At 36.7% G+C, this 24359-nt stretch overlaps 1 protein-coding gene across 3 annotated transcripts in view; it reads right to left on the reverse strand.

The window, feature by feature from the left end:
* The window catches only part of FGFR2 (fibroblast growth factor receptor 2), a 117500-nt gene that overhangs the window by 54136 nt on the left and 39005 nt on the right, over positions 1-24359 (reverse strand). For all 3 annotated transcript variants that reach the window (XM_069099110.1, XM_069099109.1, XM_069099108.1), the window contains 2 exons: positions 17386-17555; positions 6344-6467 (listed from right to left, as the gene is read on the reverse strand). In XM_069099110.1, coding sequence (XP_068955211.1) covers positions 6344-6467; positions 17386-17555 — 294 coding nt within the window. The remainder of the gene's footprint in view (positions 1-6343; positions 6468-17385; positions 17556-24359) is intronic.

A 24359-nucleotide genomic window follows, 5' to 3' on the forward strand; every position in this document is an offset into this window, starting at 1 on the left:
GAAGAGAAGAGAAGAGAAGAGAAGAGAAGAGAAGAGAAGAGAAGAGAAGGGCAGGGCAGGGAAGGGAAGGGAAGTCCTTCAACTCCAAGTCAAAAGAACCTGCTATGGGGTGGCTAGGTGGCACAGTGAATAGAGCACCAGCCCTGGAGTCAGGAGGACCTGAGTTCAAATCCAGCCTCAGACACTTAACACAAAAACTAGCTGTGTGACATTGGGCAAATCACTTAACCCGAATTGCCCTCCAAAAAAAAAGGACCTGCTAGTTGCAGCAAGCCCTTGTAACAATTCACCAACTGCTTCTTAGAATAATCTATGCTGATAGCAAGGCAGATAGGCACACCTTTTTCTCATGTTTGTGAATCAATCTCAGGTGATTTAACACAGCAGTCAAAATTTTAAAAAAAACAGTTTGTCGTGGAGTAGAAGGAACATTGGACAGAGATTCTAGAATCCTGTGTCCTCATTGGCTCTGCTGTTATGTAGCTTGTATCATTTGTTGCATTAGGTATAGCATAAGAAGGTTGCATTAGATCTTGTAAATCATTTGAAGTTTTAAAATGTTATCAATGTCTGTTTTAAGGAGTCAAATCCATCTTGAATTAGTAATAATATTATAATATAATATAACAATATAAATTGATGTTGGATATTGCCAGTACCAGCATGGAGTTTCAAGGATGAGCATACATTTTTCACTAAGAAAATCCAGGTACCTAGATGGCACAGTAGGACAAAGCCTGGGAGCAAAAAGGAATCAGCACTGAAATCACTAAGAACCCATTACATATTACTGGATGCAAAGTGACACAAATCATGGTCCACAGTCTCAAAGAGATTTTAGTCTAGTAAAATCTTATAAAGATGTTTATAAATAACCATAATGCTATCCATGAATGTGAGATCCAGTTCATCTTATTGTGGCTCCTTTGATTGAATCCAACAATTGCTATAAAACTGTCTTGTAAAACTTCCATGAGCACAGAATTTCAGAGGGCAAATGGATCCCATCATCACCTGATACATCTCACTAATATTTTTAAAGATGAGGAAAATGAGCCCTAAAGAGGTTAAATGATTTGTTCAAGGTATGGCAGAACTCAGAAAACCTAAATTTAAGTCCAGCCACCAACATTTACCAACCATGTAGTAAGCTTGACAAGTCACCCCTGCCTGCCTCAGTTTCCTCATGTGTATAATGGGGATAATAATAGCACCTACCTCTTAGGATTTTTATGAGTTGCAAATGAGATAATAATTGTAAAGAACATGGCAAAGTGCCTGGAACACAGTAAAGGACTCTACATTAGCTATAATATTAATGTGTTATTGTTATCATTCTTCTTATTATTTTTTACCACTAAGTTAGTGACAGAGAACAGCAACTTAGAACCCAGATTTCCTGACTCTCAGTACAGTGTTCTACTAAACTATATAATACATTAGCTATCTGGTTAAAGGAATGGCCTGCCACTTCAGGACATAATTATTTCTAAGAAATTCTAAATTACCATAATTTCTAAAACCTGGAGTCTCACAATAATTTCCTCTTATAAGAAAATGGCTGAAAAAAAATCATGGTGTCCATTTTAATGAGGCTCAAGTGAGTCTATTAAAAATAATTCCTACAAACTGATCCCTTGTTTTCAACAATGACAGGCTGTTTAATTCCAGGACAGGAGAATGTCACTTAAATTACACAGCTTTTACAGTATATAGTGCTGATGTAAATGCTTTTCCAAGGAAGAATTTCAATAAAAAGATCTCACCCATTCTGATGGCACATGATAACTGAACAGCAAATCTCAGTATCGTAGCAACAAAAACAAAACTTAAGGACCATGGCTGAAAACAGGCTGTCATTTTCACTGGGAAAGGGCCTTGACCCTCTGTGAAGCAGAGAGGTAGCTGAAAAAGCCATCTCAACATGGGGATGTATTAAATTTGGGTTCTATCCACATGGGCAGAGGGGACCACTGGTAATTGGCCATTTGAACTTGAATCCTTTTTGTTCTCACTTGCTGAGATACTCAGATGACTGCCTGCCAATTTTGAAAATCTAGATGAGAATATTTAGCTGACTCAATCCTTATTTTATTAGTGCCTCTCAAAGCAATTACTAGGGTTTTGAGCAAAGATGAGAGTATTTCACACCTCCATCTTTACTGAAAACGTCTTATACTCCAGTGACATTTGGCTTCTACATGTAAAGAAGGTTCAAGGTTTGGAAAATTATTTGAGTTGAGCTTTAATGGATATTCCCAACCAGCATTGTGTCATTATTGGCCCATGTTTGGCTGGGATATCTCCCAAGTTTGTGACATCATCAGACCTTTCTCTACTTTACTCCATAGACTCACAACTCCCTCTACATTACACCACAGAATTATGCCACAGAATCACATGCTCTTTTCAACAAGACAGATTGTTGTGGATTAACTCTGAAGTGAACGACCCCCTTATTCAGCAGCCCAAATCAAATACAAATCCTAAAACAAGAAGAGATTTCTCAGCCTATCATGAAAGAGCTGCCAGAATTTTATGAAGAAAGAGGGGGTAAAAAACCCTTTTGAACATTTTACAAAATAATTTGACCTAAAACTTGGCTATGAAGTTTATACAATGGTTGAAGTGCACAGGGTAATGTTAACTGGTAACTCCTACGAATAGCCCTGATTTCAATTAACCAAGAACTGGCAGGTTCATGAGAAAGTACAATTTTGAAGAGTGGCTGTCCAATGAATATTTGGCTCCTGTGAGAGAATTCATTTTTTTTAAAAATGGTTAGTTACTACAAACCACCTATGAACTTAATTTACATGAGAAATAAACACTTGATTTTCACACCCAGCATATGTTGTTAGACTCCAAAGTGGTATTATTCCCAAATTTTCTAATTATTTATTAATTTTCCTTCATTCTTCATGCCAAAATAAGCTCTAAGTCATTTGCCTTGGGGTAACCTAATTGAACGCTGGTTGCTCCTCTTTCATTTTGTCAAAATTAAACAAGTAAGCCAAGCGCTACACAGATGGGGGGAGGGGGGAACCTGTGCTTCAAAAGTTTGATCCCTTATCAACACCTAAGTGGTCAAAATCAGGTGAAAACATGTGACATTTCACATTACGTCTCAGAGCAGCCAAAAAGAAAAAAACTAACTGGAACTACTGAGGACGAACTCTAGCCACCCCTGCATCCCCTTTTTAAAACTGATACAAACCACAGATAGGACTTCCACATGATGAAACTCAAGTATGTATATGTGTTGGTTGGTATGTGTTGGGGTGGGGGTGGGAAGTCAGAACACACCTGGAGAACATTTTGTATTGATGCATCACCCACTCAGCAAACACAAGCCACATCTGTCTGACCATAGAAACCAACACTATACCCTACAATTTCACTTCAATTCACCAAACAAATGGTAACAGTAGGCTCCCAGGTCTTGACCATTGGAAGGGATTTTCTGGTGCATCTAAAGCTGTGACAATGGGGTCAAACCCTGCTTTCAGTTTAGTTTTCCAATTAGTCTCTGATCACAAGGTCCCAGTGTTCTATGAGGTGGGCTTTCCAAATAGCAGGGGGTGTACTTTGGATTATTTACTATGGGATCACTCCATGGATAGTTAGGTTTAGTAAATATTTATCAATTGCCTACTGCTGAGCATGGTTAAAAAACCAAAATCCTCAATTAAGCATAACCTACTAGCCAGAACCCAAAAGCAGCTAAACATTTTTCTTTCTCTGAAGCAAACAGAAGACAAGCTGCTATCTTAATTTTAATTGTAAAACAACCACCAAATCCTAAAAAGTGTCCTTGTTATTGATGTAATCCCAATCTCCTATACCTTCTACCTCTGGTAATTAGAGGAACACTTATGGGTTATTCAAGATGAAATTGATCAAGAGATGGTACTTCTCAAGATAGAACATTTTAGAACCAATTTGATGTTCATAATTTTCAACAACAGCTAAAACTAAGTAATTTCTGTAGAATCTTCATTTAACCTACAAGGTCTCTGTTCATCAGAATTATTCCACAAGGATTTTAGTTAATGAGAGGCAGATGGACTGGGAGTCACAAATACCTATATTTGTACCACACCTCTAACATTTAATGGCTATACAATTATAGGTAAATTAGTCAACCACTCTGAGCTTCAGTTTTCTCATATGTAATTTGGGGATAATAATGCCCATCGTAGGGGCAGTTAGGTGGTGCAGTGAATAGAGCACTGGCCCTGGAGTCAGGAGGACCTGGGTTCGGATGCGGCCTCAGTCACTTAACACAAAAAATAGCCGCGTGACTTTGGGCAAGTCACTTAACCCCAATTACCCTCCAAAAAAAAATTAATAATGCCCATCGTCCCTACCTCACAGGGTGGCTGTGAAGTTCACATGGGATGATGTATATGAAGAATTTTGCAAATTTTTAAATGCAATATAAATATCAGTTGCTATTATTACCAAAGTTTTGGGGAACCATACTATGGGCTATGGTACCAATATAGAAAAAAACAGTTCTTCATTTCAAGCAAATTACTAGTGTAAGTAGCTAGGGAAGAGAAATGCAAATATTTAGTAAAGCAACCTAAGGATTGAACAGCACTGAATGCTTCATCCTTTACAAAGTCTCAGGTCAGTTGCTTACTAACATGGTCTAGAATTCTATATCTCAACCTTCCAGCCTATTTCTAACAAGTTTGGAGTCCTCCTACAAGATGAGGCAATTGCCTCCATTCATGGAAAGCAAGGTTGACTATCAGAGTAGACTTTGTGCAGTGAGATGGGCAGTGACCAGCAATCAAGAACTCTATGTGTGAGCTACAGCTTTGATGCTCCTTGGCCAAATCACTCACCTTCTGGGACAATGGTTTCCTCATGTATAGAATGAAGAAGTTGAAGGAGATTTTGTCTAAGGTTCCTTCCAGTTCTAAGTGAGCAATCCCTAGCTGTTTCTTTCTGATTGGTAAGATTACCAATCATGTTCTAAAATAACTTAAGTCCTAGAGCTAGTGAAGGGAATTTCAGCGGCAACTTCATCCATCAGCTGTTACCACAGTATCTTCCCTTTACTCAAACACAGGTGATATTTTGTTCTGTTGTATTTTTTTATTCCCTCACAGTGTACTCTACCCTTTACTTCTGGATTATTCCTGACATCCAGTAACATTTATCTAGCTAATATCAGTTTCCAAACTGTCAGTACCTTTTACTCTACACTTACCTTACACTAGATGACATATGGGAACTAAGAATAGTCCATGTGGCACAAAAAACCTGACTAATCTGGGAATAGGGAATTGTCTAAAAAATCGAAGTATTCTTGCTATATTTGGAAGTAGTAAAAACTAATTATCTCTCTTTAAGCCATATATAAAACTAAGCATCCTTTCTACTTTTAAGTTAGTCAAACTAGATAAAATAAAAGGTTCCATATACACTAAAATATTTATGTCAGCACTTTTTTGTGGTAGCCAAGACCTGGAAACAAAATAGATGTCTATTGATTGGAGGATGTCTAAACAAATTGTGGTAAGTGAATTAATGGAATGCTGCTGTGCTAAAAAAAAGTAATATAGAGCACCTGCCCTGGAGTCAGGAGAACCTGAGTTCAAATTCGACCTCAGATACTTGACACACTTACTAACTGTGTGACCTTGGGCAAGTCACTTAACCCCAATTGCCTTGCCTTCCCCCCTCCCAAAAAAATAGTTAATAAACATATGCTGCTTGATGGAACAGCATCAAACACTCTACATTTCTCTCTATAAGTATTTTGGTATAACAGACTGTCAGAGGAACAGAAACTCCAAGTTCTTAAGATTTTTTTTTGTTGGGAGACAATGCTTAAAGTTTAATAGTTAAGGAGGTAGCATGAAAAGAGTATTGGACTTCAAATGAGAAAACCAGAGTCTAGCTTCATTTCTGACACATATTGGTGGTTAACAAATGACTTAATTTTTCTGGCCTTCAATTTCCTAATCTGTAAAACAGAAATAATAATATTTGTACTCACAGGATGGTTGTGCTGAGCAATGTATGCAAAGTGCTTTCTGACTTAAAAAAAAGTACTATTATACTTAATAATAAAGTAAAATAGAAACATAAAAAAAAAAGAAATAATGAATGTGATCAACACTGAGAAGCATGTAAAGAGTTCTATGAATGGATGCAAAGTAAAATATGCAGAACCAAGAAGGATGGTGACAATGTAAATTGAAAGAATAACAACCATAAAAATAACTGAAAATTAATCTTGAAAGATAATAAAGAAAGAGCTTAGCCTCAAAGAAGAAATAAAAGAATGATATAGAGTCATTCATTCAGGTGGTATTTCACTTACCAACAACATCAAGATGGTATGTGTGGTTGATAGATCCATATTCATTTTCAACTACACATGTATAATTCCCCTTGTCAGATGGAACCACACTCTCCATGATAAGACTCCAGTGCTGGTTTCGTACCTAATATAATGACAATAAAAATGATTAAAATTCTTAGTATTGCACATTATAAACCAGGAAGGAAAGAAGGAAGGAAGGAAGGAAGGAAGGAAGGAAGGAAGGAAGGAAGGAAGGAAGGAAGGAAGGAAGGAAGGAGGGAGATATGAAAAGTTTCAAATGTTATGTTTACTTTCAAATCAAGCATGCAGAAATGTGGCAGCTAAAGGATAATCATTAGCATGAATGACAAATATTCATTAGGAATTGATATGACTTTAGAATCATTCTATCATTCAATGACTCAGAGCCACAAAAAGGGTAGGCATTTTAACTCATGTAAATGTGTCATGATTAAGCCAAAGGGCATGTGTCTAGGGTGCCAAGAATAGATAACTTGGCAGATTTGTAATGCAGAATGGTAAAATGGGCTCATAGGTTATGCACTAGATAAATATGGTATGATAGAGCCTGACCATAATAGACATGGACCAAATTGTCTAGCCTAATCTCACATTAATGTGATCAATACATGTGGGTTACTACTGCTATTGTTATCATTATTGGTCCCTCTCAAAAATTTCATACCAGATTTTCATTAACTTGTAATTTCTAACCTCTGACGGGGGGGTTGCTTATGTATTCCCTCTATTAAGAATGCTCATCCATAGATTTATACATATCTTTCCAGCTCCATCTCAAATGCCATCTTCTTCATGATGACTTCTCTATGTACCCTAAGCCTAAGAGATATGCTCCTTTTCTAAATTTCCTTAGCACCCTAGGCCCCTCTTACTGGACTTTCTCATTATGGTTCTCACATTATACTTATCTGTGTGAATGCCTATAAAATTCCAAGAGGTTTAGGACTGCAAGATCCAGAGGGCAAGGAAAGGACATAGCACAGTAGGCATTTAATAAATAATTGCTGAATGAATAAAATAATAAATTAATAACTAAATACTCTGACTATATTAACCTTATTATGTCATTGGGATCTAAATGACAGCTCCCCTCAGGTCTGGATAACTTGGACTTAGGCCCCAGATTATGCTAAACAGTTCTTAGCTTTACTGTAGGATCTCTTCAGGAATTGTCCTTACAGGTCCTGAGGTCACCAACAATTACACTTTAACAAGTCATTGTTGACCTTCCTACTAACCATCTCCAACTTCCAATGGTTTCTTTAAGACTCTATAAGGCCCATTTGAGGAGTGAGTTTTACCCTACCTGCTAATGAAATATAATGCATGAAATTCACCAAATATTTTTAGATATCTGATATATGCAAGATATACCTTGAACCCCAAATATGGGAAAACTAAGCCATCAGGTACCAAAAGGTTCAAAACCCTCTGCTTACATGCTCCCTAAGACATTAAACAGACAAGAAATTTAACTTAAAATAAGTTACAAGGATTTCTATTCAAAACTTAAAGTGAAATCCTTGTAACTTACTTTAACTTAAGTTTCTTGTCTGTTCAGTGTCCATGAGTGGGCTGTGCCAATATAATAAAAATATTCTCAAAGTTAATTGGTAGGTTTAATCATATCCCAATCAATTAGTTAAGGTTTGTTTCATAAAGCTAGGTAAAATAAAAGTAAAGTTCATTTAGAATAACAAAAGCTTTAGGTTATCAAAGTAAATCATGAAGAAAGGTAGGAATGAAATGGGGATAGCACATTCAGACCTCAAACTCTTTTACAAAGCAGCAGTCATCAAAGGCATTTGTTACTGGTTAAAAAAATAGAAAAGTGAATCAATGGAACAGAGGAGACAAAGGAGAATCAGAAACAATGGAACTCAAAAAATTGGAAATATATATTACTTAGGAAAAATCCCCTATTGATAAGAGCTGGACAATCTGGAAAGCAGTCAGAAAGAAATTAGGCCTAGACCAACACCTTAGCCCATATTCCATAAGAAAATTAAAAACATATAACTGACCATGCCATAAAAATTTTAAAGAGAAATATACCCTTTATAGTTTTGAGTAAGAGATGAATTCTTTACCAACCAAGTGATAGTTCACATTTAAAGATAAAAAGAAAATTTAAAGCTCTCTCTTTAAGCAGCTGACTGGGGAAAAAAATCTTTGTATAAAGTACCTTTAATAACAGTTCAGTATTCAAGATATATGGACAAGGAACAGAAATATATGATCCAAAAGCTATGCCTTAATAGATAAGAAGTCAAAAGATATGAGCAAATAGTTTTCAAGAAAAGAATTTCATATTGCCAACAACCATAGGGAAGAAAGCTTCAGGTCATTAATAACAGAAACCAACCCTGAGTTTTTACCTTCCATCTAATCCACCAGCAAATTCCTAATACAGACACACTAATGCATTGTTGGCAGAATTGTGAATTAGTATAATTCTAGAAATCAATTTTGAATTACAAAAAATTAAGTATCTAAAATGTTCATAACCTTTGATCCATTTTGTTAAGCAAATACCCCCCAGGAAGTGACTGATAAAGTGAAAGGCTCCATATATACTGGAATATTTATGTCAGCACTTTTTTTGTGATTGCCAAGACCTGGAAACAAAGTAGATGTCTGTCTATTGATTGGGGAATATCTAAACAAATTGTGATAAGTGAATACAATGGAATATTGCTGTGCTAAAAGAAATAATGAACATGATCAACAAGAAGCAGGCATTCAGGTGGTGGAGTTGATAGAATGCTGGGCCTGCAGTCAAGAAGACTCATCTTCCTGGGTTCAAATCTGGCCTCTGACACTCACTAGCTCTGAGACCCTGGGCAAGTCACTTAACAAATGGGTTTGCCTCATTTCCTCATCTGTAAAATAAGCTGGAGGAAAAAATGGAAAGCCAATCCAATATCTTTGCCAAGAAAACCCCAATGGGGCCACAAAGAGTCAGATACAACTAAAACAACAAAAAAAAAACTGAGAATCATAGGAGGACATCTATGAACTGACGCAAAGTAAAATATGAAGAGCCGAGGACTGTAACAATGTAAATGGAAGGAACAACAATCATAAAAACAACCAAAAATGAATCTTGAAAGATAATAAAGAACAAGCTTGGTTTCAAAGAAGAGAGAAAAGAAACTGTCTCCTTCCGCTATAGAGGCTGTGGGGGAGAAGAAGGTCAGCGATGTTGAACATTACATACAAAGTCAAATTTTACTAATGTACTAGTAGATTTTGCTAAAAAAAAATTTTTTTTTCTTCCTTTAAAAAAAATTCTTTGCTATAAAGTAGAATTCTCTGGGAAAGGAGAGCAGGAGAGATATAGTTCTAAAGGATTTCAGAGACCAGAGTCAGAATTCTCCTCCCTGAAAGGGGTTCCCCCTAGCCTGCAGAGTCGACTGCATGGGGCATAGTTCAGTGATGAAGCCATAGGCGCTACGTCACCAAGTCGTATTCATCATTTAGCCATGCTGTAAATATTCAGTTCTTTGAGCCCTCATTCAAATGTCACTCCCCTAAGCCTTTAATCATCCCTAGTGCCCTTCCCTGGACTCCATCCAAACTGTCAATGTCTTTCTTGCACTTAGATCCAAATTTGGCATCATGTATTCCAAATGGAGTTGAACCCAAACTGCTAAGGGAGGGAATATTATTTTCCTCAGCCCGAGACACTGAACCTTGGCATATACAGCTTAGTAGATCATTGCCTTTTTTTAACATCAGAGCATATGGTAAGCTTGCGTGTAGCCTGCTATCCATTATTACATCAAGCTCTCCCTGGGTGTGATTGCATTCCACACGAGTCCCTCCCTCCTAGAACACACACACACACACACACACACACACACTTATGCACAGTTTATTTCCTAGAGCAAAACTGTGACAATCGGTAAATGAACATTCATAAATTTCTTTTAAGATGATGAGCTCATTTACAGAACTTGGATTTTTATATATTTTGTAGGTAATCAATACCACCCCCATGTGGTGCCAGGGATGCTTTTCTCCTTTCAGTGACTCAGCTTTTGATTCCTTGACCTATCACCAGTGTAGAGTGTGGCAAGCTATGACATTTCCCAAAATTGATCCCCTTGTAAGTCCCAAACAATGATTATTATTCCTGTCAAGCAAGTATCACATTGGTCATTCCTTAAAGGCCCCAGAGAATGGAGTTCTTATTAACGCATAAAAATAGAAAAACAAAGGTATTTTTAAAACAACATCCAAAACCTCACTGCCCCAGTTGTGTGAACTCTTGCAACTTGAAAACAAAATATGTGGCCTAAGCAGGTTTTTCTAAATTCTTCTTCTTCCTTTTTTAGGTCTAAATTCCTTATGAAAGATAAGTAAGATACATTTTAAAACACCTCTGCATTTTAAAGCATTCTACAGGGAGGGGGTTGCTGCTGGGGAAACCTTCTGGCAGTAACTTCTTTGCTACAGGCCTTCACAACAGGCAGGCAGACTCCAGCAGGCCCAGAATATACAGGAGTCCCCACTTGGTCCTCCCTACCCCCCTCCAAGCCTTAGGGCATGTTATCTTTATTCTTCATCAGTCAGAGGAACTGGGCTGAGAAGCACAGGAATTTAAAGAGTGCTCTCAAGAAGCATGTTTGTAACATTTTCATACTGAAATTGAAAGGGGAAAAAATATTTTTTGTCTTCTTAACCAAACACTAATACAAAATTCAACAAACAAACTACACCTTTTCAACTAAAATACAAAACCTAAGACAGAAACAGGTTTTTCTCTGCTTATTTCCCTATGTCTGCTTCTCCTGGTTACACCAATTGGCTCTCTGGAGCAAAGTAAGGTATATGCTTGAGCTGAGTCGGTATGAAGAGACCTGACAGTCACTTAACCAGCTCTGTTAGGAGAGTTAAACTCTGATAAATCAATTCATCTGTAAAATGAGGAGTTTGGATTCAAAGTCTCTTTTAGCTTTAGATCTCTGATTCTATCTATGATCCCGTAAGGGGACTCGACTGGATGGTATCTCACGTTGGATTCCCTCTATACAACTACAGTCCTATGATATAAAAGCACCCAGATGAAAAGGCCAAGATTTAGTCAATCTTACAACTACTTGGTCTACATAACATAAAATATTTTCATGCTTCCAAATATCCAGATGTCTGGCAGTACATGGACAAAAACATTCAGATGACTATCGCTTTTCATCTGGAGGTTTTCTAATTATGTTAAAATTAATTTACTGTGTCTTAGGCCTGCTTACTTCCCCTCTCCCTTCCTCTGATTTTTCAAGTCAGAGACTAATGTGCTGTTAGCATAAAACTTGAGGATTCTCTGATTTTCTTTCTAACAATCAGAATGGCAGAAACCAAGATATAATTCAACCCTTATCAGCACTAGAACAAATAAAGTATTATTGAGCTGACACTAATCCATAATACTTCATTCATAAATAAGCCTTTTTATAGAAGGTTCAAGTTAAAACCCTTACAAATCCTATAGAATAGAAATTCCTCCCATTTTAAATGTGTTTAAACAACCTGAACTTATAGTGTATAAAGAGGGCTGGGACAAGGCAGCTTATCAAAATGTAGATGTGGGAACAAATGCAAGTTAATGCTTAAACAGTACCACTGATAGTAGTGGGTTTGCTTTTTAGCAGGTACATGCATAGAGCTCGGCTCTGGGCATCCCTGATGCTTCCTGACGGAAACTCCTCATTCCATTTGTAAAACCTTCTCCTTGTTTCAAGAGGGGATGGGTAAGGTATTGTGGATCAGAAAACCACATAGTACACCAGCTCTCTCTATAGGGAGCTACCTTCCTTAGGCTTCAACTCTTTTCTTTCTTAAAAGCCTCTCTGTCTGCAGAAAATATATAGTATGAACTTCTGAAAACAAGCATAGCCTTACACCTACACAAAATTATACCATATTAAACAAATGAGTGGAATTTATTTTTTCTATTAATTGGTTCACACCCTGATTTTTATTTAAGGTTGAGAAACTATCCTAAAATTTTCAACTAAACACCCAGTGAATCCTAGGATTAAGTAAAATCTAAAGTCACCGGGGTGGGGGTAGAGCCGGGGGGACAAGCAAAAAGTTTGTCAAGGCTTATCACTAGTGTTAATAGTGTAAAATCAGAATGGGAAAAACAAAGAAATCTTTTTAACTTCTCCTGTTCCATGATCACAGACAGTTAGATGTATGATAACTGAAAGATAGGAAAAGCTAAAGAGAGTATAGCATGTTAATATGAGTCCTGATGATTTTTTCCCCTTAAAGCTCCAGATTTATTACGCACTTTTGAATCCAGAATGAAATTTGCATTAAAAAGGTTTTAGAACAGTATTTCAATAACCTCAAAAATGCAGTTCAGATTAATCTGCCCACAAGGCAATAAATAGGGTTTAACTGTGATTGATAGGAAAAGATGGCATAATGACTAGATTTTCCTCTCTTGTGTCTGAAATAAATAGGGGAAAAATTGTTTCTGGCTGTTTTATACTATTAAGGAATACCTCAAGTATTTTAACAAAGCATTTTTTCAACCCTGGTTTGGAGTGACAGAACTAATATATAAGCCTTATAGTTTAGCTATATATAAAGCCTTATTTATGGGTCATAACATGTTGTGTATGTACATATATGTATTTAAGCATAATGAAAAGATGTATGCTTGGGTGTGTATGAGAATCCTTTGCTCCCCTTTGTCTCAGGAATTACCTAACAAGACGTTGGAAAATAAGGCTTAATAACTCAGCCAGTTTTCTGCTGTTATATCACCAATCAATCATTTTTTTCACAGAAACCTAGAATCAAAGAATATAAACTCTGAAACAGACATCAGAGGTTGTCTAGTCCAAACCATACCTGAATAAGAATCTACCCTAAAATATTTCAGAAAAGAGGTCATCCAGTCTCCACTCATATTGGGAATCTAACCACCAGAATTATATCAAAAAATAAGGTTTTACATTTTAAATTTATAATTTACCGAGCTTTGAATGCAATCATTCATATGATTGAAATCATCCAGTGTTAATTAAGAACTGAAAAAAGTTAAAGATTAGAGAAGTCCAGAACTTCTTAACCATTTTTATCTCATGGATCCTTCTAGCTGGAGAAACCTATGCACTCCTAAGAATAATGATTTTTTTTATTCAAAATTCAAGGAAATTCTATGTTTCAATTAAAGATAGTGAAAAAAGAATGGAATTTTTTTTCCCATATAAGTTCAAGGACCTCCAAAGCTAAAGACACATAAAGTCCAATGCCCTTATTTTACGAATGAGAAAACTGAGACTCCAAGAGGTGAAATTTCCTCTATGTTACACTGTGTTGTCTAGGACAGACTAAAACGTCTATGGAGAGCAACTCCTCAGGACAACTAAACCACTGCAAACCATCCACAGTTAAATCTTTGGTTATATCTTTGTTGGTAGAACATACAGTTTTAAATAATTTGCTTCTTAATCATGGGTAGATCTGTTTCCTTAGTCAACACAACTGAAATAAAAAGTGTGTGTGTGTGTGTGTGTGTGTGTGTGTGTATGCATCCACTAGGTATTCTGAGTAAAATGAGGTCCTTGCTGTATTTCTAAACTGGGTTTTGTTTGGGGTCTGGATTTTTTTATTTTTTTCCCTTAGCTGGCCTCATTTTTCTAACATCTCAAAAGAAGTTGTAAATCGATGGACGGTGGCCAAGTTATACCCCACTCATAAAAAGGTGGAAGGTGCTAGGCACAGCTGTGCTGTTAGTGCTCAACCAGGGTTTATGAAGTAAGCAAATTTATAAAGAAACACTCACAGAAACAACCAATGTTTCTTATGGAAACTTTCTAGAAGTTGCTTTCTGCAAATTTACATTTTGGAAAACTTGACACTTTCCTTCCTCATTAAGAGAAAATGGAAAAGAAAGAGACACTGTGTAAGGAGACTGGGAAGGGAGCAGTTTATATATTACATGATTTTTTTTTTTTTGCTCTGTGCTGACATTCAGCCTGATGATTTGGAAGAGTCCTCAAGAACGAAAAATTCTAAATTTTGTATGAATGTGACCTCAGGCAAGTCACTTAACTGCTATAAGCCTCAGTTTCCCTATCTGTAAAATAAGTAAATTGCCCTAATGGCCTCTAAGACCTTGCTCACTTCAGATCCTAAGTAAATTTTTCCTTAGGTGACATTTCTGGAAGAACATGTATTTAAAAGTCAATTTAGATTATGGGAGAAAAAAATAACAAGATGCCAATAAAGAAGTAAAAACAGAGCTAGATCTAGAGGTAGGCAGTTACCCAGGACACAATTCACAAGAAGACAAAACAAGTCTCTTTCCATTTTTACCTTTTGTCAAATAACCTATTTTTAATTCTGCTCTCCATGGTGCATGGGTATTTTGCTCCAGGTAAGTCAAATCACATGTGATACAGTGAAGGCTCAAAGTTCCCTATGGACAGTAAACAAACTTTGCCTGGGGTCTATCAATGCCTTGTCCTGACCCTGGGCGGTGGTGATACCAGCCACTGGGAGCTCCATCAGAAAATGGACAGCTGAGGAAATAGAAGCCAGAAGAATGCGCATCTAAGAGTAGATGTTTTCCATAAAGGTCTCAGTGAATGAGAAAGAACCTTCTCCCCTATCAAGCAACTCAAGTATTACCTCTACAGCTGTCTCTATTGCTTTAACTATGTTTGGTTTTTAGTTTAATAAACGATTAGGAAGAATAATACTTTAAATAATACAGTTTTCTCAGAAGATGGAAACATTCTTTCCCTGACACTTTACCTATGTCCAGAAGGTTTGGATCTTCAGGAACTTTTAATGTCAGGTATCCAAATGTAATCCCACTTGGTCTACAAGACCCAGACAAATGCTACGCCTTGTACAAAATGTCCTATGGTTCCCTCTAGTTAGAGGTGATCTCCCCTCCCTAGACTATGGCACCTCTCTTAGCCTCTATTTTATGACTGTCTTATTCCCTCTACGAGACTGTAAGTTCTTCAGAAACAGTAATCATGTTTCATTCTTCTTGGAATCCTCCTTAGAACCTAGCACAGAATTTTGCACATAGTAGGGATAGGGACTAGATCTGTGATTTCTTTGGTATAAGGAACTCCTAAGTGAAGAAACTCACTTCACTAATACAGGTTGGCCCCTTCTTGGCAATTGACAGTCTTAGAGAGAGCATTCTAAGGTCACATACCCAATACGTGTTTGAAGAGACACATGAACTCAAGTCTCCCTGACTTCAAGATAAGCTCTCTTTCTACTACACCATGCTGGCTCGTGGTCGGTATTCAATAAATACTCAAAATAAAATCTGGTACTATGTTATGGAAATGCTTGCTTTATTCCATAAATTAAAAAATAAATTTTTAAATTATACTCATTGAATCAAAATTCCCCAATATTTGCCAATACTACCTTCTTAATGGCCTTTGAATTCTATTGGAACAAATATATTTGCCCTCTAGTAACATCAGCTACATCCATGGACACCCACTCTTGCCTCTATGTCCTCAAATTTAACTTACCCACTGCCTTTAAGCAAAAGAAACTCTGAGAAACAACAGCTAAAAAAAAAAAAAGTTAAAAAGAAGCCCACAGGCAGCTGAAATCACCATTGTGATCCTGAAATAAAAAACACTTTGTTGGAACTACAACGATGACATCCTTCTCCATTCTATCTGTGCCAATATCTAAACAAAATTCTTTTCTGCAAGGCCTTTTGGGCCAAATCAATCACTACTATCTGGGCACCTAGGCATGACCCTGATCAGCACACTGTTTCAGAATGGCCCACCGTATCCATCCGAAAACACCTCAGATGAAAGGATCACCAAATAAATTTTAATTACTCCAAGCAAGTCATGGGATCAAACTTCTCCTCACTCTTATTTGATTTCATAAGAATCTCTGAAGATGGAAGACAAGTGTATTAATTCTGACTTCTCTGATACTTCCTAGTAAGTTGGAAAAATTTCAGACTCAAATCCTTCCTCCTAACTCATCTACTATTCATAGTACAGGGACTGTTCTTGTATTTCTCAAATTCTGCTCCACATTTCGGGTTTTATAGACTATAAACTGCACAGAAAACAGGCTCTCAACTTTTGACCTTTCTTTTACTAAACTCCTCATAAGGAACAATGTAAATGGTGACTGTGTAGTCCAAGCTATAAACAAGTAAAATCTCCATTTATTTTTTTTTTCTTCTAGGTCCCAAGAATTTCTGAAAGCTGAATAAATCATCTTAAAATTTTGACATTTTACCTAGGATTTAAAGTCTAGAGAGCCTTCACAAAAATTGGTGCTTTGTTGTTGTTTTTATTTCTTTTTAAATAAGAGCTACTACTTTGTTGAGGGAACAAGGCAAAAGCATGCTGGCCTTGGAGTCAGGAAGTTAGGTTCAAATCCTACCTCTGACCTTAATCATGAATAAGGGTATGACCTTGGCCAAGTCACTTAACTCCTTAGCTTCCTCATCTGCAAAATGTGATTAACAATATTTGCAGTTCCTTCCTCATCTGACTGTCGTATAGGGCAAATGAGATGCGTAGCACATTTTGTAAATTTTACAGCACTATGTGTCATCAATTACCATTATTCTCGTTGAGGAGAAAAAAACTGGCACCTTTTTTTTAGTCACTGAATGAATCTCCCTATGCTAATCTGCTTCAATGTTTATATGCCCCCAAAAGGGTCTTGAACTTAGTCTGAAATTTTAATAAAAATAATAAAACTCTAATCATTATTTCTTTTTTTGTTTTTGCTTTTTTTGGGAGGGCAATTGGGGTTAAGTGACTTGCCCAAGGTCACACAGCTAGCAAGTATGTCAAGTGTCTGAGGCTGGATTTGAACTCAGGTCCTCCTGACTCCAGGGCCAGTGCTCTATTCACTGTGCTACCTAGCCGACCTTATAATCGTTATTTCAATAATAATGAAAAATGATAGGGGTCATACTCATAGTATATACTTTAATTGTTACCTGTGCAAAAACTCAAGTAAAAACAAAGATTAATTACCTTATATCCACCAATTCGATGCTCTTGTTTGAATTCTTTTCCATTCTTTAACCATCTCATACTTGGCACGGGATTTCCTCCAGCAGGACAACGAAATTTCACTGTATTAGCTGCTGGGACAGCATGTAACCGTTTTTCCATCTTCTCTGTATGGGTCCAATATGGTGCTCCTGTTTCCAAAAATAATCATAAAAAAGACTTTCCATCAACTATACTGAAAACTCTCTAGCAAAAAAAAAAAGTTACTCACCTATAAATGGTTTAATATTTATGAAACCTTTTTAAAATGAAAAAACAATTGTGTGGTATTTACCTTAGGAAAAGATTTTCAGAAGTCTACTCAACACAACAAAAGAGAATCATCTCTAGGTAAGCATTTGCCTGAGCATCAAAAAACTTGTTTCCAAGCTTTATTTTTGCTTTAATTGTCTGAAAGACGTTTTGCGTTCAAGCATCAATCACTCAAAAAACCATCATGTGTGGGTACTGTGCTCAGTGCAGTGGATACAAAGGAAAAATAAAAATAGTTCCCGCCATCAAGGTAGGCTTATATTCTAATGAAGAAGTAACATGCACATAAGTAGATACTTTCAAAATATACAGAGAATAGATACAATGGGGAGAAGGTACCCCCTAGTAGGTAGGAACTAGGAAATAGATACTTCAGGGGAGAAGGCAATATAGTAGCCAGGGGAACTAGGACAGGCTTCTTGGAGAAGACAGGGAGTCTAAGAGACATAAGAATATTTTATATGACATCTGATTCATGTATGGTGATACAACATACATAATTGCAACTGAGGTCTCTGAAGTTATTTTCCATATTAACACCTACCAAATACAAAATCAATTCATTCAACTTTCTGCTAAAGCCATTCCCTAAGTAACAAATGATCATCCCACAAATTATTTTTGAACCTTCCCCCCGAAAACAGCAATAGGTTTTTGATCAGACAAAGTTGGATATTATTTCAATAAAAATAAAGGCATTTTAGTGCAGTTTCCTTTTTGCAGGTATAAAACTAGGGTTAAATCCTCAGTTTCTACTAATAAGAGACAGATTCAAAGTAGGGGGTTTTATTCTAATACCCCTAAGTGCCCCCAGCCCCATGCCCACCATCACCAAATGGTTTTTCCAGCTTTTTCCTGAGGAACTGAGTGATAATGCAAGCATTGGCCAAGGTCTACATGATGCTGCTTTTAATATTACCTTGTGCTGTTCTTTAATTTTCATACAGTTACTTAACTTTTTAATCTTGTTTATGTCTTGTCTCATGAATAGATAGAGGTTCCTTGAAAGTAGGGACTAAGACATACTTCCCTGTACCCCAGAGACCCTTCCCTTATTTGCTGCTCTCTTCCTATGACCCCTTCCTCCCACATTCATACTAGAGAACCAATAAATGTTTGTTATTGCTACTGAGAAGAACATGAGTGATCCACAGTGCACATGACCCCAATTAGTAAGTGGGAGTCAGCTAACATCTGATATTAAATGCACAGGGCCTTGCACAAGGGCAACGATGGAGGCAGGTGAAGAGCTCCTCTCTAAATGATGTCTTATTCTATATGAATGGTTATGAAATGATTACCTGAGCATTCTTGCCATTACTTTTCCTCATGATTATGAAACAGGAATCTTCAACATTCAAAATACCCCTACTTGACCATAGCTCTTGAAATATGGTATAAATGTGAACCTTTTACATAAGTTAATTTATTTATATAGGTTATAGATTTTCTTTTTATCTGTTAATGCATATACATTTGTGAACATTTTGTGTCTCACCAGTTGTTTATTTGCCTTTGTGTACACAAAAGCAAATGACAGTTGAACTGATTTTTTTTTTCACATTGAAAACCCTTTGACTGTGGGTTTTAGATATCCTCATGCTACTGCTTATCTCAAGGGCTGATCAAAGGTTACTTAATTACTATTTATCACGAGGGCCCAGGGGACTCAAGCGTACAATGAAACCATTCCATTGATCTGTCATTTTAGGAACCTCATTTATTTTCCCTTTATAAATCCTTCTTCATGTCTTGACCAATAAAGGCATCAACATCTGGAGGAGGGGCCATCGCAAGAACTAAATGAGTATTTTTTACAAATTCATCAAGCTAGAAGAATGAATGGTCTCAGTGCTATCATTTATGTACATACAGACCCCTATTCCTTGAATTAGAGAAATTTGCAGGGGAGTTCTCTCACCTGACTTCAGCTACTATGGAGCTGGGTTTGCTTACTAAGAACATGCTTAAGTAGCACCCTGCACAAAATGTTTTGGAACCTTCAGTAAAAATGGCTAAATGTAGGATTTAAAGAATGGAACCAAGATTGATAATCACTTCCTACTAATCATGAAAAGTATCTTCTTGTTGTGTAAATCAATTGTGCATGATCACTAATAAATTGTGCTCTGACCATAATGGCAAGGGATGTCTATACAACCCTAGCAATGCATACCTTTGTGTTGGCACCCAAGGGATGACTTAAGGACCAGGTTGAAAGAATTCCTTTGGAACTCCTGGCAGGAAGCCATTGCCCTAGAGTAAAATTTCAAATACCATCTAAACTGTACCCATAAAATCTGTTCATGCAAAACAGACATTTATATGTATCCATTGCATATGTGTAACATACTCCACTTACAATCTTAGAGACAGTAATATTTCTCAGGATGGACAGGGAGAGGGAGAGAGAACAGAACAAAATTTGATCAAGGAAGTAGAAACAGCCATCAAAATGTTAACCTCCCCCCACAACTTGGAATTGATGACTCAATTTAAAGTGATAGCAAGTTAAAACACTTGAGTTTCCCTAGGATGATAGACTGAGCATAGGAACGAAGGGACTTTGCAAGATGAGCTGGACCAAAACCCTTATTTTACACTCACACAGGAAAAATAGCAGGGCCAGGAAATATGTTTTAGGCAAAAGAGTGGAACCCTACAGTCCAGGACCATAGCAACCACATCAGGGGCATTAACTACAAACTCTTCTTTTTCCTTGACAAATCCAAACCCAACATCTTTCCTTCCATATATGACTCTAAAGCACCATGGAAACAGGGAAACTCAAATCTTGAATTCTTGGTGATGTGAGTGCCTCACCAAATCATGGGGCAGAACCACAGGACCTGTGTTCATTCACTTACACAGACCTAGGCCCACAACAGTCAGATTCTGACCCACTGCACAGAGATTACCCTGAACATGATCCTCCCTCCAGGAATATGCAAATCTATAAAAACTATGTATTTTTCTCATGAGGTTTTCTCTCAGATGTCAAAGCTCACTGGCTTTTTAGAAGTAAGATACTGAGAGAAAGGAAGCATTTGATTATTTTGCAATGCCTTCTTCCTGAAATAAATCAGATTAATGTGGAATTTTTAGTACTCAAAGGGTCCAGAAAAATAATTGTACATTAAGCTTAGCCCTGGTTTCCTTTCCTTCATTAACAGCCTAATGCTCCACTATAAACTCTCATTCTTCAAATATTTATAGCAATTCTTGTAGTCAGTCCACACAAAAATCCAGGGGGCCCCTATCGAATTAAAGTACAGCTGGGAAGAAACAGAACAGATTCCTTAACTAGCTCCTTCTTCTAACTAAAAAAAATGGTTCACAACTAAGTCATGGCATGGTGTAGTTAAGTGACTTTTTTGCTTTATGAAAAAGCAACTTGGTTTAAAGGTCAATGAATTATAAAAGCATCTACTATTTTCAATGATAGGTTAAAAAAAACTTTCACATAGTAGGTTATCAAATATTAATTGATTGATAACTTTGTTTAAAATGAAAATTGACCAAGAAAATGGCAGTTTGTTTGAAATTAATCACATAAGCATCTTTTACACTACTGCTTTCCCCAGGTTAATAGGACTTTAGTGAAGAAAAGGCAATCTCAATTCTTTTAATGAGAGAAAAACATAGCATAAATTTGCATCAATGAACTAGGATTTCATCAGTGTAGAAATCCCCTCCTCCACTATAGGCCACAACCAGTCTATACAGTAACTTAGTGACTAATTTTTTTTTTAGGATTCTTCAGCGAGTTTAAACATCTTGCCCATGAGTTGATCAGTGTCAGAGGCAACTCCAAGTCTGGGGTTCTCTCCACCATACCACACTACCTCACCATACATTTGACAGGAATAAGGTCTGTACTCAGGATTTCACTAATATAAGGAACGAAAAGAAAAGGCATGTAGGGACACCCTCTGTGACTTATTGCCTCCAAGAACTGCCCAGAGCATTGATGATAGTAATGAATTTGTCCAATGCTGCCTCTCATATGATAGGAAATTAAAAATTAATGACAATATGGCATCTGGTAGATCAAAATCATGTTCTCTTAACCATTAAAATAATAATGAACAAGTTAAAGAAATAGTATATATAAAAGCAATTAATGTCCTTATGTTTGGTAAGCCAGTTCATTGATACTTTTTGCATCAAGAGGGATGTGTAATGTTAAGTGTTTGTTTTTAGGTTCCACAGCAAAAATCCCCCTAAAACTCAGCTTCTTAAATGCACATATTTGGATACACCATAGGCCAAAATAGCCCTTGAAATGTAACAATTATATATAATAAAAACCTGACATTACATGGTTGGCCTATGATGCAAGGGTTGGTTCAGTCATCCAGCGCCAGTATTATATATGTTTTTTCCTGACCTATAAAGTAAAACATGCACTTACCCATAAGCGTATAGGCTGCTGTGACTGCCTCTACAGTATACTCTTACGCCTTCTTGTGCAATCCTTCATTTTAGTATTTATATTCTACCCTAAGGACACTCAGATTGTCTACTAGACTCAACAGAGAGGGGGAAGGTGAAAGCCTAGTAGTTTATAGCCAAAATCAGGGAATGTTAAGGCTGGGAAGGGCCAAAGGGATTTTCTATTCCAACACCCACATTTTACAGATGAAGTCCAGAAGGGCTAAAGTGAGATCCCACAAGTCTAGTTAGTTATAGAACTGGGACTAGGAAAATAACTAATGGGGGCAGCAGGATGGAATGAACAGACCATAGAATGTGGGCACACACCCCAGTTCTGCTAACTGAGGGTACTTGGGCAAGTCACTGAACCTCAAATTCCAGCACATAGCACAATGCCTGGGACATAGCAAGGGCTTAATAAAAACCTGTTGATTGATTGATTGGTTTCTACTATAAAACAAGAAGGTCAGACTAAATGATGTTTAATGTCTCTTCCAGCTTGAAATTCTATGCTCTCCTGACTCTCTTCCCAATGCTCTTCCAACATTCCACACTGCCCTTTGAACTCTCCCAGGGTAATTAAGTCAAAACTTACAGATTTATGTCTGCTATAAGTCGGTGTCTGCCAACTCTTTTTCTTCAATTGATGCAAAACAAAAACAAAAACAAAAAAAACACAAATCTCTGCTTCTGGATCAAGTTCTCAAACTCCCAGTAATATCACCAATGCTTCTGTGTCTGGCAAAATCCGTAATTAAGCCATTTTTAAATTGCACTAATCAGTACATGAAAACTCTTTTGTACTTAAGGAAAATTCATTCTTTGTGAATTAGTCACACACTTTCAAGATATACCAGTTATCTTTGTACGTTTACAGGTCACCATACAGTAAGAGCAAGAAGAAACAAGCACAAAGCATGGCATAACTATCTTGCTGACCAGGGCGGCATGTGATTAAGGATGCATTAAAACTAATCGGCCAAGTTTTGTCCCTGTGAAGTATAGTAAACCAACTTACCTCCTTATTCCCTCTAGGGACTTATCAATGTCTGCCTCCAAAGGGGAAAAGTCTATAAATAATCTCTGCTGTGTGATTAGTAGAGAAGACTACAAAAAAGAAAACTAGCCGCATTTGTTTACTTTAACTGCATCAGTGGGCTTTCTCATGAAACAGCAAAGCAAAATTTTAATTATGCAACAAATTTCAAATAAATAATAGTGTACCATATTTTTAAAAGAAAAAGTCTTATAGCTATCACCAAGAAATTCACAGTTATAAATCTGGGTATATTTTCCATACTAGTTAATATCCCAATTGGAAAAAAAGTTGTCTAAATAATTGATTAATTAACCAATGAAATACAACTGGGATCTCAGGATAGATTTTGGATCTATCATATTCATGAACAAAAACAAACCCTTTCCCTGGTCTTTGTTGACTGGTGGTAGCTACAGTGACCTAGAAGTAAGCTAAAAATGAAACTGATGTGTTCTCTTGCCCTCAGTGGTACCCTAAAAAGCTCAAAGGATTGGCATTTCAGGATTCATCATTCCTTGGTGGTTAGAGCAACCAATTTTAGTTTCTGTCAATTATGTCCTTAAAAACTAAGCCTGGGACCCTTTGGAAATACTAATCACTTAAACAAAAACTGGAAGTAATAAAAAAAATCATTTTCAGATAACTACGCAAAACAAAGAAGAATGTTTCCTTGTTTGTTGATGGGTAACCTATTAAGACACCTAGTTCATGATAAAAGAAGAACATGTTTTTTTAGGAGTCATCCTTTCAAAAACTACAGAATGAACCCTGAACTTTCCAATCTCTTTAACTAGATATATTTCAGAAATCAGTAAATGAAGTTGCAAGTATGAGTCCAAAAGAATCTGTTCCACTAAAAAGTATATACAGTAATCATGATTTCCTGGCAGGAAAGATAGTAATGACATCACAGGGTTATTAAGAGAGAGAGAGAGAGAGAGAGAGAGAGAGAGAGAGAGAGAGAGAGAAGAGAGCTAGTTAAGATATGAAGTCATAAACTATTAAACAGCTAGAAAAAGATCTAAGAATACCCTCAACATTTGCAGCTACAATTCTGATTTAAAAATAAATTGGTCAATCAATACAAACTGTTCCATATTATGAACACAAATCTGAACAATGTTACTTCTGCAAAGAGGATAGACTTGCTGTCTTTGCACCATCAGTCATAAATATCTCCTCTGTTGAATTATAGTTTTTCTGCAAG

Source organism: Petaurus breviceps, unplaced genomic scaffold, assembly GCF_028583685.1.
Source record: "Petaurus breviceps papuanus isolate PSGF00001 unplaced genomic scaffold, PetGlider_PUasm1.0 37, whole genome shotgun sequence".
In the NCBI taxonomy this organism is placed as follows: domain Eukaryota; kingdom Metazoa; phylum Chordata; class Mammalia; order Diprotodontia; family Petauridae; genus Petaurus; species Petaurus breviceps.